An 18611-nucleotide genomic window follows, 5' to 3' on the forward strand; every position below is an offset into this window, starting at 1 on the left:
TCTCTTGTGAATATGTGTTTATGACATTTGCAAATCACTATTTTTTTTTGTTTACATTTTACGCCACATCCCCAAATCTTTTGGAATTGTGTTTATAGTTTGCAGAATTCACTCCGTTTATTGGATTTATTTACGTAAGTGGGTGTGCTTCTGGTCGTAAGAGGGACACAACTGAGGGTGGGAGGAGGAGGTAGGGTGGAGGCACTGGCATTATCTCTAAGTCCCAGGCTGGCTAGCATCACCCTGCGCGGCCTCCTGTATCAGAAGTCGAGAAGGTTGACATCCCAGGAGTTTGAATTACAATTTTGAGGGTTTATTTCCTGAACTGTACTGTGCAGCCATAAAAATATTTTTGAATAAATAACAGTAGTAACAATAGTAATAATACATTTCAACAGTTTGCTTTTTTATCGGGACAAGCTTACAAGATAAAACGGGTTAATGTCTAACCCATAAATCATATATTGTTAAACAACTCAAATAAATCTAGTGTGTTATCCAAAAAATCTTTGAATAATTCAATTTGTACAACTGCAAAGTGACACACTATCTTTAATTTGCATGACCCCTGCTTCACTCTGTAATCCTGTCTGAGGTTTTAGAGTGAAGCAGGGAGGAGAAGGCCCAGCTTAGCACAGCCGAGTGGGCAGATGCAGTCACAGCAATGTTGTGAAAGCAGTTCTTCCTGTTGTATGATCCTGAAACCAAGTGTGCAGGGCTTCCCAGGGCACCCTGGTGGCTGTTTTCTCTTTCTTTTCCTCCTCCTATCTTCCCTTCTTCTATGCAGCGGTTGCTACCCCACACATCCAAACACCCATCAAACATGGTACAGTCACACCGCCACCACCCAACCTCCAGGAAACTCGTTGGCCGTAAATGAGACAGGACTAACTGTAAGCGTTTCCTGGCCAATTGATAGACAGACACCCGCACCACGGCAACAGCTGCAAGCCCCCTCCCTCCCGAACACTTTTCACTTTCCTCCACCATTCTGAACCCCATCTTCAACCGCATCCCACATCCACCCTGACTTTCCGCAAACGCAACCACACACGAAAAAAATTGTTGCCTTCACAGTTTTTTTCCCTTGTTCTTCAACATATAACGCACATACATGCACACACTGTCTTCATTTTAATTCACCACAAATTTGCTTGTGATCACAAATTGTGCCTATAATGTTGTATTGTATTGTCAGACTGGGCATTCATCTGTAAATCCTCCACCAGTATAAAAACGCTTTAAAGTCTGCTTCTTGGGAAAACCTCATTGCCTTGTGGAAAACATTTGTTTTTCGGTTTGCTGGACTTGCTACAGGAATGGCAGGGCAACTGTAGATCCATGTTCTCGGTGTCACGTCACTCACTAGTTTTATTTTTTGACTTGTGTTGTTTATGGCTTCCATGCTGAAACACTATTGTCAGTCATCTGTCATTCTGGTGAACAGCACACGTAAACAGCATGGAGTTGTGCTTTGGCTACTCGCGCTGACAGCTTTGTTATGGACAAACAGAAGGACACATGACTTACGTGCAGATTTTTCAAAATAAAGTTAAAAGAAGCGAACTTCCAATCACCATAAACCATTTTAATCTCATAATCTAGCAGTTTGGTCATTGTGTTCATTTTATGCTACTTACTGGTGAGTTTGAGCATACACAAGTATGCTAAACCGAGAGCGGCAAAACATTTGAATGTGTTGAGAAATTGTGCTGACATAGAGCAGTCTTTGGAGCGCAGTAAGAGGATGTCAAATAAGGAACAGCAAACTAAAACACACTTTATTTCTGTCTCTTACAAGTGTGTCACAATGTCAGGGCGGAACCATCGGCCCTGCTTTTCAGACAATTAGAGCAGCGAGGACATTAAGAAACGGCAACGTCAAATCACCACTGCATGCAATGCATTTCTCTGCAGGCACTCTTAAGTTACCGTAACTGCACTGAGGCAAGGCTGATTATTTACATGTAAACTTCAGAGACTGACAAAATATTTGATTTTCATGCTTTTTTCTGACAGATCTTCCATTTTTATCCATTTGCTAAGAAGATTTTAAATTCCCCGGATTACCTTTATAAGCACGTGTAATCAGGGCCCTGTTCGTGTCTTTCTTCTTCTACTGTTTTAGTTGTATAATGTTTATTAAAGGATCATTGTTACCATATTTGGATATGAAGCTGGTTTGAGTGTTCTGTTAAGTTTCATGTCTCAGCCTTCCTCAAAGCACAGTTTGGTGTTTCACTAAATGACAGCTTCACAATCAACATTGCCAGAAAAGACAAAGAAGCTCTCAAACCTGCAAAATTCATTTAAAAAAATCCCTCTTTTTTTAAAAACTTATTCACACCTTTCTGCAATTGATCAAACACTTTTGATATCTCCGTCTCTGCCTGGCATTTAAACTCCCAGTGTTTACTGCCTTTTGGTGTCACCGCTCATCATTCGATGCTGCCACCATCCCTATCTGACTCTTGACCTTTCCCAGAATGCCTTGGGTAACCACAGAGGTCTTAGCACCAAAGCTTTCTTCACTGTCTGTGTCTCCATAGCAACTGGACGTTGCTGGGGAATTAACCAGGGCACTGATTGAGTCAGTTGAGTCTCTGTCTCTGTGGGCTAACGCCAAAGCGGGACGGGCTGACGCAGGCAGGGCAGAGTGGGATGGTGGCGGAGTGTCGCACTGAAAACGAGGGTTCAGTTTTTTGCCTGCCAAACCAGGAGCCATGCTCTCATCCTCCACATCATCCTCAGCCGAGTCCCTGCTCTTGTCTTGATCCTGGTCATTGAGCAGTGTGACCAGGAAGTTGATGTACTTCACGGCCAGGCGGAGGATTTCGTTCTTGCTGAGTTTCTTGTCAGGTGGGTGCGTGGGAATGAGTTTCCTCAGCTCCGAGAAAGCCCCGTTGACGTTCTGCTGTCGCCAGCGTTCACGGCTGTTGGTGAAGACGCGGCGGGCGAGTTTTTGGGGAGGGCCTGTTAAACACACATAAACACAGATTTAGTCCAAAAGGTGTTTTTTTTTTTAACAAATCCTTCAAATCATCACCAACTTTTTTTTAAAATAACTTTGCTAACAAAAGGGGGAGGGGATTAATTAGACTTTGGAAGAATATTAAATATTTGTTATCCATTTTTAACGATTAGATTCCTCTGCAGGAGGTTTTGGGCCATGAGCTGGTTTTCAGTTCCAAAAAAAGTGGCATATGGTGCCAGGGGTATATTCCTATACCCATGGCAAGGCAAGGCAAGGCAAGTTTATTTGTATAGCACAATTCAACAACAAGGTGATTCAAAGTGCTTTACAGAGACATTAGAAACAAGAACAAATAAAAAGCATGATTTAAAATTGATTAAAACAAGCAAATAAACTAACTAACTAATTAACAAACAAACAAACAAACAAACAAACAAACAAACAAACAAACAAACAACAGTATATAAAATCAAAACAGATAAAATCAGGCAGGATATAATGGCAGGATATAGAAAAGCACTGAGAGATGGACTAGCAAATTGTGGAAGTATGTTTTTCTCACAGGATGTGATGGCAGTGAAAAAAAGTGCATAACATTGCCACATACTCTTTAAATAGTTTAAATATATGCCTTCATCTCCAAAATGTGGACATCAATTTCCCCAAATTACAGTTCAAAACATTCAAACAATAATTATCTCCATAATAGTGTCGGATGTACACACAGAAACTCACATTCATTCATCTCCATCTCAAAGTGCGAGGAGGGTCTCCTCTTGATGCGGTTGTTGCTGATGACACCATAGCTTCCTCCTGAAGAACCCAGGTACGAACTAGAAACACAAACACTATGTGAATCATTTGTGGGATCGTATTTACAGTCAAACAAGTAAAAATAAGCTACATATAAATAAAAACAAGACACATATAAGGTTGTTTTGGCATTTCGTCCTCCTTCCTATAGCAACTGAATAGGGAGAAATCATAAAGAGTGGCTAAAGAAAGCAGGAACATGGTGGAAGTCATTAATGGAGGTGTGAATGTGAGTGGTGGCGTTGATTGAGTGTGCATGCAGAGTTTTAACCCAATCTCATTAAGCTTGGTTACTAGCTGATTCTACTTCAGGGGGGATGAAATAGATCAATGCTTCCTGCTACAAACAAACCAGAGAGGAAAGGGGAGAGAAGCTTATTCCCAGACCTCCATGACAGATGGGGAAGCCACAGATATATCCACTGTGCAAAAAAAGTCCCACTTTTTCCACTCTTCTGTGAGAAAACTGTGTAGAAAATGCCGTTTGGAGTAGAGAATAGAGGAACAGTAGGAGAGCTTTGATAAAGACTGCAAATTAATGCCTTTCTTCACAGGAGTAAAAGAAGAGCTGCCAGTTGCTCGGGCCCAAAAAGAGCTTTAAGAGTTCTGGTTTGCTTCCTTTTGTCAGTTTAAGGATTAAAATTAGCTGTAATTAAAACTGGATGTATAGTTTAGAAAAGTGGTATATTCAAGTAAAGGTTTTTTACTTGGCTGCTAAATGCACACACACAAACACGCACACACACACACAAAGAAAAAAAACATTCACTGATTCAATTTGTGTTCGGTAACCAAAAGGTCTGCTGGGTAAATTTAGCGTGAGAAATGTGAGGTCCCTTCAAAACAGCACACATCCTGCTGTCATTTTCACATAACAGCGCAGCACAGCGGCTATTAATCATGATGGGAAGTCGAGAAATCCGAGCAGTTGAGGTTTTATCTGAAACTTGGCATTGCAGCGAGAAAAGTGGCATCATCCTCGATAGCAGCATGTCAGGAAGCTGTACTGTAGTGAGTTTTATAGTTTAGTTGTCCGCATCTGTTTGCAGGCTTTTTCGAAAGGAAGTCAATGAGTGTGCGATACTTTATTTTACATAATGTTCCAATTTATGCGATGGTTATTTTACATAATTTATAACTTTTTCATTTTACCTCTAGAATTATTTGCTTCCAATGAAACAAATTCATTCAATAAACATATTCATGCACTGCACTGATCATTTTAACCACACTGTCAGCAAATGTTGCAGTTTTTAATCGAGCAGATAAAAGGTAGCATTACAAATATGCATTTTTCTTCTTCTTCTTCTTTTTTTTTTTTTTTTACCTTGCATCAATCTTTTTTTTGTTGTGGATACTTTAGCTTTACTTGCTTTAGCCTTCAAATATATTAATTTGAAGTCAAAAGTAGGGCCTTGTCTAATGTTTGGATTACTCCAAAAGTAATTTAAAGGATTCTTTTCTTTTAAAAAACAACAACAACAACAACAAACAACCAACATAATCCTGCTCAACGTTTGGAGTAGATACAGGAATTTTTGAATTGTAAGGTTTCTTTGATTGCATAATTGCAGTCTATCTTCAGAAATTAGTGTCAAATTGAAAAAGGAAAATTGGGAGACATGATCCAGATGTTCCCCCAAAAATATCGTATACTAATCTGCATAAAGATCCAGACTCACTTTAATCATGGTGTAGCAGCACTCAGACTGCTCTTGTTTCAAGAAGTTATAAGTGACTCACACTGTGTATGAATGAATTCAAATTTGTATAATCTCACCTAGTGAAGAAGGGGTGACCAGACAGGTACTGATGAGACAACAGGGGCCCTGAAGAAGCAGCTGTGGGACCTACGGGACCTCCAGTAGATCCAGAAGCTCCGGGGCTGACCACAGGTAAACAGTTCAAATGGCCGCGGCGAATGTCTCCATGTGGCCCATGTAGGAGATTGGGAATTGGGTGGAGGGCAGTCAAAGGGGTATTTGGGAGTGGCAGTGGGGGCTTGCTGTGGCCAAGGCTGATAACTGGAATGTGAGGAGGAAGAGGAGAGGATGATGAGGATGAAGGGAAGGCAGCTGTGGAGGTTGGAGGGGGAAGAGGGCACGGGGAAGTCTTTGCTGGTGCCGGGAGGAGTGGAGGTGGCGAGGAAAGAGTTGGGGACCAGTTGGCTGAAGCAGCAGGAGCAGTGGTGCTCTTTGGCCCCCCTAGTTTTTCCTCGTCCTCTTCTTCCTCCGTTTCCATGGCAATGGGCTCAGGTGCAGCAGTTGTATCTGCTTGATTGGTTAACACTGTGTTTGGGGTGATGAGGGCTTGTGTCGAGCCAGGAGTAGGGACATCCGTGTGTCCCTTGTGCCCTGTCTTGTTAGTGGGTTGTGGGCTGCCGATAGCATCCAAGGATGCTGACTGCTGGCTGTAGAGAGGGCTGCTATGCTCCATGGATGCACACGATGGTGAGGAGGCAGAGGATGAAGAAGAGGAGGAGGGGCGAGGTATGTTGTGGGGTGAGGCAGGCGGGCCAGTGGAGTTCAGCTTCTCCATCATGGTGGTGAAGTCTCTGAAGGAAACTCTGTCAAGGTGTCGCTCTTCTCAGCTGCCCAGCGTGCGTGCTGCAAGTCTGTGTCTCGTCCCTGTGGTGTTTTACACGAGAGTCAATAATGTGTTTATATTCCGGCACACGCAGCTAGTCCTACAGGGCCTTAAAAATTTCTCCTGGCCTGGAGTCTTTTAACCCTTTATTTACTTTTCCTTTGTTCTACTTTTCTACAGATTTTTCAATATTTTAGCATTTCTACATACATGCATGAATTGTCCTTATTTCTCAGCATACAAGTCTTTTAACATCAGTTCAGTTTTATTTAGATTTTACAATATTATTAATTATTTCATGAATCTTCACAGTGACACCTGCTGTTACACGCTTAGGAGGTTTTCGTACAGCCTTATTACTCATGATGGCTGTTGCACAACTGTAATATAATGTAACAGAATATTGCACAATGTTCCAGTAAAGCAAATTAATTAATTTCCATGTTCAATTTAAATTAAACGTAGTTGGATAGAATTTGCAAACTTAAATAAGGGGCTAATGCTGTGATTAAGTCTCTGGCTCCAGCATATAAAGGAGGTGGCTCTTGCAGTTTGATGTGATGGGGAAGTCTGGTTTTTTTGTGTTGTTTTTTTTTTTTTTTTACTGTACATCCCGAGTAGCAAATTCTTTTTTGGTTTTGAACGAGTCTCTAGTGGCTTCTCTTAATAAGTCTATCCGTCTATCTGTCTGTCCACATGTATTTTGAGGATATGAGTCAAAATCCTTTCACGGACCCCAAAAGTCCCAGAACGCTGACGATTGGATTGATATCAAAGAGTCTGTTGAACAAAACAAAGGGAAAAATGGACTCAGGATATATATTTGATGTATGTTTAGCAAAGACTATAAGATATGAAAATGTGCTTAAAGGTCAGTTTGCACACGTGCAGTGCAACAGTTTCTGATAAGCTGATGCATGGCTTAAAATCTGGATTCAGTTCATCAGAAATTTATTTCAATTGTAAATTTAGAAGTTTGATGCAATTTTAAAATGTTGACATATGGAGTAAATTCATTCTTGTACTTTACAAATTGCTGCTCGTTAGTCTGTCTTGCAAAGCTTACAGCTCATGATTTTTCAGGTTTTGCAATCGCAATTGTTCCTGTTTTCTTTTCTGGTGGTCATGACTTTATTTTGGACAGTTCCGTCTTTCGCAGTGATGTGTAGGAATGACATTTGCAGCTAATTCTTTATAAATATATATTTTTTGCAGCATATCCCCAGCAGTTTGTTAACCATTGTATTGATTTTTAAATGTAAGGCCCAGCATGTTTACTTTTGAAGCACACATTTTAAAGAGGATTCGTTTTTGTAGTGAAAGACACAAAGCAATGCTTTCAGAAGTCCCCTCATTTTTTTGGTTCAATTTACAATTGTGACAAAAATGTTATTAACTCTTAAAGTTTTTTTTAAATTTTTGTTCAATATCTTTCTTTCTGGTAAGGCCACTTGTTATTTTCCTATATTGCTCGAGTAGCCAAACAGAGTGTATTATATTTTTACATAAATAAATAGATAACTGGGGGTAAAATGTTATAATTTAAATTAGGACAGAAATCAGAAATCCTATGTTTTCAAACAGTTAACTAGAATATATTGTCAATAATAGAAATATAATACATTATTAATATTTTTTAATGAATAGATACATGATGTATTGGACATCATGTATGTGTATTGTGCTATTATTACTAGTATTTAAATAAGCATTACTTCCTGCAAACTATTTGCGTACAATTTGAACAATAAGTAAGACAATAGGTAACCTTTAATACTTACATATACATTATGACATCCACTGTGGCTCGTGAGTATGGCGTACAAAATCCCTCAGAGTTCGAGTGATCGGAGAACGCACATGTATCTGCTCAGTGTTTAGCGTCCTCTCCCTCCTCCTTTAAGTCGCTCACACTCCACTGCAGCCTGTCAGCGTCTGTCTGTCAACTTATGAGGTCAGAATTGGAGCCACGCTGTCTGATACCACTGCTCATATTCTTAAACATTTATAAATAATTATAAATATTCAAAGAAAAAAACATTTACAAAGAGAAGAAGTCAGAGCGAGGCCAAGCGACTGGGAAACATAGATGTATGGTTTTTTTGATTGGAAGTTGCTCCTTTGAACGAAGACACACTCAAAACGTGGAGATGGAAGGTGCGGGTCTCCACCATCACCCCCTGTCCATATGTCAATCTCGTCTCTCTCCCTCTCTCTGTCTGTCTTTCTCTATCTTTCACCGTCCTGCCTGTCCTTTCCCTCGCTCAATCTCTTCGCCAAGAAGACACAATGCTGTCGCTGGTTGCCAGAGTTCTGGTACTGGCAAATGTGAGGTGGGAGAGAGAGTGAGAGAGGGGGGGGGGGGGGGGGGGGGGGAGGAGGGGAGAGAGTGAGAGAGAGAGAGAGCGAGAGGGAACCGTGTTGCAAGGAGAGTTTTCCGCTCCCTGCTGGACAAGAGGATGTGCTAGTACAATATGGTGGCTGCTGATAAGAGCCTCAAAAGCTGCCTGTGGCCTGTAGATAAGGAACCTTCACCACCCCTCTTCCTCCACCACCAATGCCAGCACACACACACGAATCAGCAGGTTCACGCCTACATGCATGTACGCACACATACACACGGCACTGGACTGGTCAGTCCCAAACTTTGAAGGGATCTGGATCATTTCCAAGAAAATATTTGCAGCTGCACTTATATAACAATATATTAAAGAGACAATGTGGCTGCTGCTCATTCATGCACGTGCTTTCACAAATATGCCTGTGTGTTTTAACGCACACATACATCGCATGCATGCACAACATGGCCACTTGGGATATCTTTGTTTAAAATATCAGCCCTTAAAGCTCGTTGTCACATTCTGATTAGCACAAAAGCCCTCAAATGATGGGCGTTTAGAGCAGACAAACAAGTTCTGTTTGCTGGATTTAGACCACATTTGAATGACTGAATGAGGAAATTAAACAAACGGGTATCTGAAATTAACAACTTATTTCAGTTGAAAAAGATAAATGTCTCACTACGATCAAAGGTCAAGCAGTGATCATTAGAAAGGTCATCTCTTCAAAGTTGGTTGTATATACTTTGAATGTGTCATATGTTTGAATAAGGCTTTCACGATTATCTTGGCTCGACAACAGAGTAAATGGCAAAATAATTGACAGGGTGCTGAAAAACATCGTTAATCACCTTAATCTTCACTGGTATAGATGTTACCTACACAAATGCTCTGAGATTTTTGGTCTGTGTTGTTTTTACTATGACATCAGAGCACACCTGTGCCGCCGCCGACCGATAGATAAGTCATCATCACGGCAATTTTCCTCTCCAAGAGCTCCCAAACTTCCTTCCTCAATTTGTCTCTCACCCTTTCTCCTCTTCGCTTGTCCATTCCCGTCCAATTCTGCCCAAACTCCCTCTCTCTCTTTCAACCTCAGGGTCAGCACTTCTTTTACATTGCCTCAGTCATTTCCTTCTTAGACAGACTGAAACACAAACATTATAAAGGCTTTACAGTTACCTGACCTTCAAGGTCCTGGGAAGGAAAAGTGTTTGCTGAACAATTGCTCAGCAAATCTGTCACCACCTTCATCATCATCATTTTATTAGTTGTATTTTTTTTCCCTTTTCACCGTAATCACCTTAAACATCATCGTCGTCATCGCTATAAGCAACTGCTGCATGTGAATATGTCAAACTAACAATAGGCCTACAGAATCAGAGTACAGACGGTGTCGTCTGCTGGTCCTGGTCGTCACACTTTTTTGCTTCCACAGCTGTGGTTCCAGTTGATCACTCTCTGTGTGCTAGAACAACGCGGTGGCACCGTTGCGCCTGCAGATGCTGCATAAATTTGCGTGTAACATATAAAAAGCTACACGGGGGACAGACAGAAATCCTTTGGGATTAGCTTTTTCCTGTGCTTTACAGTATGTGTTCCTGTCACACAGTTGTATTGTTAATAACGTTTTGGTTCATTAAAGATGTTCACTTTGCTTCCGCTTCATTTAGAGATTATTTTAAAATAAGATACAAACAAATGATAATGCGCATAGTTTCGCTTTTTGACTGATTGTCGTGTTTAGAAATTTTAAAAGTCGGGACGGGTAAAGGGGTAAAAGAAGTTGGAACGAGAGGGCGTGGGGCGGGTTTAGAAATGAGAAAATTCTAAATTAAAAAGTTAAAAGGTTAGAAATGGATAGATAAACATGAAAGTTTTATATCCCCATGTGTTACCATGTCTTTACATTAATTTACTCATTTATTTACTGCAGTGAAAGCACGCTTCAAGTCTGGATAAAAGGCACTTTACATAAAAGTAAGAGAAATTTGTATATGATACAACACTGTGTCACATAGTGAGTAACGAATCATTTTACAGTTCGGATTTCCCCTTCTTCAGGTAAAACCCTTCTCAGACAGTCACAGTTTTCTCGGGACCAGACTGTCTTATTTAAAGCCCCATGTGAACACTCAAACTGTAAATGGGGAATAATAATAGAAACAAACGATAACAGCCAGCTTCCGCTTTTCCCTTGAGTGAGGAAGAAATCAAGAGATGATTGTTTTAATCTCAGCGCGGTGCCTGTCACACCCTCCTCCTGGCTACCTTAAAATACCCCGCTCAATAAAAAGAGCATCAATAGGGGAACCTCTGTGTGTGTGTGTGTGTGTGTGTGTGTGTGTGTGTGTGTGTGTGTGTGTGTGTGTGTGTGTGTGTGTGTGTGTGTGTGTGTGTGTGTGAATGCACCTGCAGAAACACTGATCTCATCTGGGCAAAGAGTTGAAAATGAAAATGTTTTAAACGAAAAGCTTTGGATCCAGTAGAAAATAGGCCCCATCAGCAGCATTCAAAACTGCCAAAATCTAGATCCATCTGTTATTATTTTTAAAATTTTATTTAATGTATTTATTTATTCACTTATTTATTTATTATTTTAGTTATTTCGTTTTCTATGCTGGTCATTTGTAAGAAATGTTTTTATAAATTGGTACGGGCAGTTGAACACAACAAGCCATTTAAACAAAGCCGACCTTTAAGGAGAAATGAGGCCACTGTCATCATCACGATGACCACAAATGAGTTTTCAGATAGCAGGTGTGCATTGCTACACTGGTATAAAGCACATATACAGTATACGTATACTTTATTAGGTATACCTTGCTAGTACTGGGTTGGACCCCCCTTTGGCTTCAGAACATTAGTCATTAAGGGTGTGGCATGTGGTGTTTAGAAAAAGCTGAGTTGGCACATGAAGATATCCTACACGCCGTTACACAACTACTAACACCTTGAACTGTTGCTACAAGGTGTTTGTGCCAAATTATGACCAGGCCATGTTTTTCCAGTCTTCTTTTGTCCACGTTTGGTGATACCGCATGAAGCCTCAGCATGCTCAGTTTCCTGTACTTGGCTAACAGGAGTGGCCAGTCTCTGTAAACTCTAGAGATGGATGTTTGGGAAAATCCCAATAAATCAGAGGTTTCTCAAATACTCAGATCAGATCTGAGCGACAAACATGCCACATTCAGAGTCACTTAAATCACCTTTCGTCCCAAACTGATGTTCAGTTTGAACCTTATCAGGTCATCTACATGCCCAAATGCATTGAGTTGCTGCCATGTGGTTGGCTGATTAGATATTTGTGTTTACATGGAGATAAACAGGTGTACCCCATAAAGTGGCCAGTGAATGTATGTACATGTTTGGAATAAACTGCAGTACAGTCTGTTCTTTTCAACCCAACAAACAAGCAAGATCACTTTTTTAACCCCTTTTTATTAGGCCTTCGTGGATCTTGAGAATAATATGCCAGAAAACAGAAACAGGCTCAAAGCTATTGTGACTCATTAGTGCAGTTAGAGAAGCACATATCCTAGCTTGCCTGGTAGAGTGCTTCACCACCTAGCCCTGCGGGTGAGTCTCTCCAGAATTGATTTTTCTCAGAGATGAATTTTACTGTGCCTTTGCCTGGTGTAACATGCCTTTAGAAGTGTGTGTGTGTGTGTGTGTGTGCGCGCGCGCGCGTGTGTGTATGTGTGTGTGTGTGTGTGGCCTTGTGACTATGAAGTTACTTCTAGCAGCACAGTAAATATTATTTTCCTTATTTTCTGTCATTATGTCATTACTGCTTTTAATTTGACAGACATCTATCTATCATCTGTGATAATGTTCATGTATTTCCCATTATCAGATTAAAATAAACTTGGAGAACTTACAGTGAGCACATGCACATAAATCAGAAAACGCATACACACTCCCCAAAGTGGGCTCCATGGCCACATTTCCTCCGCGTCATGTAAACACTATTGTGTACCCGGTGATAGGGATCACTGGAACCTAATTGTTTGAGGCAATATTCGCAGTGCATTTCATGGAGAAAGTGACAAACAATGCTGTGAGCGCTGGTCGGGACAGACGCCTCTCTTCTCCTCCTGCTCCGCGACAGATGTCGACTGTGTTTATTTTTCCTGATTGTCCTGGAGACAGGCCATCCAGCCACAGGACACAGCAAGGAGGGTTTTAGTTTAGTTAGATATTCAGCACAAAGGAGGAGGATGGGGTTGCATTGCCAGCCTTGAACCTGATCTCTTCCCCCCACACAGCACGGTGTACACCTGATCATCTCCATCAGGACTCAACCTTAAGTATTGGAGGGATCAAGCTACAGGAAAAATAGGAAAGGATTTCAATTCTGTAAACATGAACAAACATTAGAAGATAACACCATTGTAGATGAAAAAGATCAAAAACAGGATAATTTTCTTCTGAAGAATAATGAAAAGGATATATTTTTTTGTGAGTCAAGAGGAAAAAACGGGAGTGCGTGCATCATTTCACATAATTACTGAGTAATCTCATAATTTCATAATGTCTTGTGATTTACTTCCTGAAAGTTTGTTCTCTATTACCAGCTTTCCTTTTTGCTGAGATCCACCAGTATATTTTAATTCTTACTCCCAAATCCTACACAGAACCTCTGTCTGCTATCTCCTTGTACAGGATTGGAAATTCAGCAACTAAACTCGGCACATGGGTACCTCTTAGGACCCAAAAGGTTCTTATCTTTATCACTGATTATGTCATCATTATTTTGCTTAGCAACAACCTACAAACAGGTTAAAATGACCTGTTGTGCTCCCATAGCACCTTGTAAATTGTATCATTTTAATTTCAGGACAGTAAAATAATATATTTTTTAAAGCCACAAAACTTAAATTATGCATGATATATCCTGATGTCATCATGTTGCCGAGCAACAGGCTAAAATCAAGGACCAACCAAAACAGCATGGACTTGTACTATTTGACAAAATAAGCAGGCAGATACATTATAACTAAATTAAATATAATGGCTTTTTAAATTAATTGCAAACATTTATTTTATGGCAATTTGAAGCCTAGTTAAAAATATTTTATTTTATTCAGCAGTACCTTTACAGCCCACAAGAGGGCTCTGAGTTTTGGAAAAACAGCCATTAAATTATAGCAGTAGTTTTATTTTCATTTCATTTTAATTCATTTTATAATGAATGACAGAATTCGACATAGATTTAGAAATCACTGCAGAGGTAGTTAAACCTCAGCATGTATGATCCATTTTAATGATGGGTGGTCTACAGAGATTTGATAAGCTCAGGACTTTGATTTTTCATTTTCGGTCTACTTGTAAAATAACTGACTCAAGTCACACCTTTTATCAGACAAGTTATCAGATTTCACGCTTGTCCATGTGAAGCGCCTGGAGGCTTGAAACACACCTTTAAACAGACGGTAAAATCAGTGGAGTTCCCCTTTAATTTTTGGAAACGCAGTGATTCGTGAGATTAGTTTCCCTCGTGCGTCTAATCTAATACAGATCAAAAAATCTGATCAAAACTCATCCTAAATCGGTTGCAGTGATGCTCTGTGAAACTGTTGCTCGTTCAAAAGCACAACATAACTTTAGAAATTAGATCAGTGAGGAGTCTCGTTTTTCTCTCCTATCTGTATAAAGTTCATGGTGATTCTGATTACAGTAACGGCACCTTGTACAGTGTCAGCCACATGTCGACGGTCACACATCGCTCCGTTCCCAGGATGCACCTGGCCACAAGCAAGCAGGCGGACGTGAGGGACAGCTGTTTCCTGTGCATGCTTCCTGGTTTGGCAGAGAAAAAAAAAAGGGGGGGGGGGGGGGGGGGCTTTAGTGGTGGGAGGGAGTTGGGGTACAGAGTTGGGCAATGGGGTAAATTTGTGTTTTTGCTGAGGGATTTTTCAAACAAGAAATATCTGCCACAGGTGTGAGGGTAAAGAAGGGTGTCACACATATAGAGTATATGCTACAACAACACGATCTCATAAAAGAAAAATAAGAAGTCACGGGGATCGTGGGAGAAATGTTCCTTTATTGTCTCCAGTCTTTGACTCCCCCACCCCAGGGGGAGAGCGTGGTTGGCCACCTAATCAGAGCATAATGGTCTCAATCAATAGTTTCCTTGATTGCACACGTACTGTACATTCCACATCAACAGCGCACAAACAGGGCTGTGTTTTCATGCGAGGTGCTTAAATCAAGGAAGCCTGCGACAGTGTTTCATTACATGATTATGCTGCTGTTCAAATCAATACCATGTTTTTCAATATTTCCATGGAAATAAATAACTTCAGTGAATAAGTTCAGTCAATAGGTTATTCTGAGCATAACAAGGCAAATATCTGACCAATCAGTGCAGTTAATTGGACAAAATCTGTTAATAACACTTTTCTGTTTGTCTCCTGTAAAGTCTGGATGGACGTTTTATATTTCTGAACTAAAGGAATAAAGACTAATCATTATGATGCTTTTGCAAACATGGCTAGAAAAATAAAAACCCAGTAGATGTTGCAGCATGAAACCTGTAACTAAGTATAGTTGTATTAAGTGTCCGTGAGCACGCATCGTTGAGCCTATTTAGACGTTTTTTTCCAGACTTTAAAATCGGTTTTGTGACATTCAGGAAAGACGAGCGTGAGATGAGGTGACACAGTGGAAAGACGGTCCAGCGACACTCGCTGTGTGGACCTGTCTGACTCATTTGACCCTGAGGCCGCCCGCTGACCTTTGACTCTAAGGCGTCATTACGTGCGGAACTTTACGAGAGCACTGCGGCTTTTCAAACAGCCAGCTCACATCCACTTCCACTTTTGGCAACAGAATTACAAATATTTCTACACGAGATGAGCTCTGACAATAGCCTTTGTAAGTGTGTGTATATATGAATGGATGAGTTTCTGTTTGATTCTCTGGGCCTCGGTGCCAAAACTGTATGTGTCTAAACGAGCATATGTGGACGGCCGAGGTTGCGATTGCCACTCGGCACACGTACGGTGCGTGTGTCTGTGTCTGAGTGCGTGTGTCCTTTGGATCGTGATGTGTGGAACAACAGGGTATTGTGTCTTCCTCTCTCATATTTCTCATCATCAGCACTGCCGGTGTCTAAATTCCACTGGTGTGTTCACAGCGTGACGGAGGGACTCAGCCCTGTTGTCAACCCCCACCCTGCAAAAATAGGAAACACAGCATCACTTTTCCACTTTCTCCCTCACTTTTCACCACTAATTCAAAATATATGTCTTCCTGTTTGGAGCTCTCACACTCTGGACTTGGTTGTTTGTATTGGAGAAAGGGTGCAGTTTTGCACATACTCTGTGCTGCTTTTTAAGCACAGAGTGTGAGCAGCCATTGGGGAAACACCTCCATTACTCTGACACATTAACTGTAGATGTTTATGCCTTTCGCCCCTGTATTTGTCAATATGATTTACTCATTATGTGATATAACTGCATCAGACACCTGTGATAATGACCTACAGTATTGGTCAGAACTGAATCAGTCTTACACACAGCTTTTTCATTTTCACAAGGCTTATTTCGCCTTCTTGCTAAGCATTGTAAGATTTTGGGTGCTGAACAGGCCTGCCAGCAGTCCAGACCTTTCACCAACTGAAGACATTTGCAGCACCATAAAACATGACAGAGAAGAGCTGGGACTATGCGAAAGGGTGAAGTGCTGCAGTAAAGTTGCAATGGTCCTATCTTTTATACAGTCTATGGTTCACTCTACTAAGATGTGATTATTTCCAAGCTCCATTTAGTTTTAGTTAGCTGAAGCTAAACCAGAAGTTAAAACGAGATGGTGAAAAACATTTTTAGTTAATGTTACGACTGTTGTTGTAATGTTGTCTCATATGTAAATCTGAGTGCTCAGGTGCCTTTCCTTGATTGGTGCATCCATGGGACGGACCATACAGATTGGCTAATGACCTGGAGACAACATATAAGATGACACTGCCATGGACCTCAACCAGCAGGCTTTGTGTTACCTGTTTCTTTATACAGGAGCATGTAGGGGTGGACTGCCTTTTTATTTGATTACCCTTTTCTCATGTTTTTGTTAGTTAGGGACATTTTGGGGGACGTTATTCTCTTACTTGTTAAACACATGCTCCCATCCACTCTCTTGGTCCAGAAGCTCCATAATCCAAGTGTCCCAACTCAGGTCTGATGGCATTTTTTCAGTGGTGTTTTTAACCTCTTGGGAACTTTCACTACATTCCTTACTTGATGCAGAAAGAAGAAACGAGTCAGGGATGCATAGCAAGCACAACAAGACACCAGCAGTCCAAACCTTTCACCAACTGAAGACATTTGCAGCACCATAAAACATGACAGAGAAGAGCTGGGACTATGTGAAAGGGTGAAGTGCTGCAGTAAAGTTGCAATGGTCCTATCTTTTATACAGTCTATGGTTCACTCTATTCGATTACCCTTTTCTCATGTTTTTGTTAGTTAGGGAGATAAGACATTGTCATTTGGTTTTATTCTTTTCATAAATAAGTTTTGTACATCCTTTAGATACGGTCCCTTTTGTTTGTTGTTTTGGGGTCCACCCCGAAGCTGTAGTTCATTGAAAAAGGATCCTTTATCATTTTTTGTTTTATTTATTTAATTTTATTTTTCTCCTTGTTACTATGTGGAGTGGTATATTCTGATTGTAAATTTGTTGTTTGGTTTGGGTTAGGACTGGAGAGAAATGTTAATATTAGTTTGTTCCCTGATTTTTGGTGCCCACTTGTAATATAAGTTGGATTGTAGATAGGGGGCAGGGTTTAATAAGAATATTTTCTTCTTCCTGCTCCTTTTCACACATGGTTGTAGTGCTTTATTGATAAAGTGTGGTTGGTTTGTTTGATCTGTTGTACCAAGTGTGAAATAAATAAATAAATGAAATGAAATAGTTCGCTCCTTTCCTTTGTTAGAATTCAATCACTGTGAAAAAAAATCACCATCAAAATTGTACTGGTTGTGTGATGTGCTGCTTGGGGTCAGACAGGGGTGGATCACCCTTATATTATGGTCTGGCCACCCTTAGACAGGCCATAACACTAACTAAAATGAAAATTAAAACTAGACTTATAACTGGCTGGCTGGTGTCCTTACCAGTGTCCTTGGGTCTGAACTGTGGGCTCCTCTTTCCAGGTGTTCGTACTGCCTGAGTGGCACCAAGGTGTGCTGTCTTGCCTCTTTTGGGTTTTCTGCATGTTTCTGGCTCAACATGCAAGTATCCACTTCTTGACGTTCGCTGTTGGTTGCAGCCACTTGAGGTTTTTGGGCTCATTTGGGTTCTCAACACTGGGCGACTTTGATGGGAGTGAAAGCATCCTCACAACATAAATCACCACACTACCTGCTTTTGTTTCAGGTTTTTTCTTTATCCTTGTTAACATGTTTGGGTACTGGGTTTACCTGTAATGCATTTTGTGCTCCAAAAGCTGTTATTTTGTGCAGCTGTGCTCCAAAAGCTGTTAGCATGACCTTTCTTATCATTAGATTGTGCCACACCAGCACCTGAGAGAAAAGCTTTGAGTTTGATTTTGTGTTTTGCAGGCACTCAGGAGAATAAGTCATGATGTTTCTTGTGTTTGTCATGTTAGTATCTCAGTGCTTGTCAATCCCCAGTCAACAGTGTCACCACTGTGAACAACCTTCGAGAAGTCCCTGCAGCTGCTTCAAAACTCATCACTGAGCTCGATCTCTCTTTTAACACGCTGGAGACAACAATGAAAGATGACTTTTTTTCATATGCTGCTTTGAGGGCTTTGTTCGTGAACAACAACAGAATCAAAACCATCCATGAAGAGACATTTCACCCGCTGATTAATTTGGAGAAACTGGACTTCCACAAACCAGTTGGAGACTTTGTCTTCTGGATGGTTT

General features: G+C 40.8%; 1 protein-coding gene across 2 annotated transcripts; it reads right to left on the reverse strand.

Annotated features, from left to right (window-relative positions):
• Positions 1-1755: 1755 nt before the first annotated feature.
• lyl1 (LYL1 basic helix-loop-helix family member) lies at positions 1756-8670 on the reverse strand. 2 transcript variants are annotated; one of them, XM_080880742.1, is made up of 5 exons: positions 8419-8670; positions 8155-8312; positions 5568-6414; positions 3710-3807; positions 1756-2973 (listed from the first exon to the last, which is right to left on the reverse strand). In XM_080880742.1, the coding sequence occupies exons 3-5, from the start codon at positions 6326-6328 to the stop codon at positions 2429-2431; spliced, it is 1404 nt and encodes a 467-aa protein (XP_080736868.1). In that variant the 5' UTR covers positions 6329-6414; positions 8155-8312; positions 8419-8670; the 3' UTR covers positions 1756-2428. The 2 variants fall into 2 exon arrangements, with proteins under 2 accessions (XP_080736868.1, XP_080736867.1); XM_080880741.1 differs by having other exon boundaries at positions 8155-8670.
• Positions 8671-18611: the final 9941 nt, after the last annotated feature.

The sequence above is a fragment of the Rhamphochromis sp. 'chilingali' genome (assembly GCF_963969265.1).
Source record: "Rhamphochromis sp. 'chilingali' genome assembly, chromosome: 4".
Lineage (NCBI taxonomy): Eukaryota > Metazoa > Chordata > Actinopteri > Cichliformes > Cichlidae > Rhamphochromis > Rhamphochromis sp. 'chilingali'.

Coding starts and splice junctions, on each gene's coding strand:
- lyl1 (XM_080880742.1), bottom strand. CDS start 6,328: ATGATGGAGAAGCTGAACTCCACTGGCCCGCCTGCCTCACCCCACAAC. Junction 3,808..5,567: donor GGTCACCCCTTCTTCACTAG/GTGAGATTATAC, acceptor TTGTGTTTCTAG/TTCGTACCTGGGTTCTTCAG. Junction 2,974..3,709: donor TGAGATGGAGATGAATGAAT/GTGAGTTTCTGT, acceptor TGTGTTTAACAG/GCCCTCCCCAAAAACTCGCC.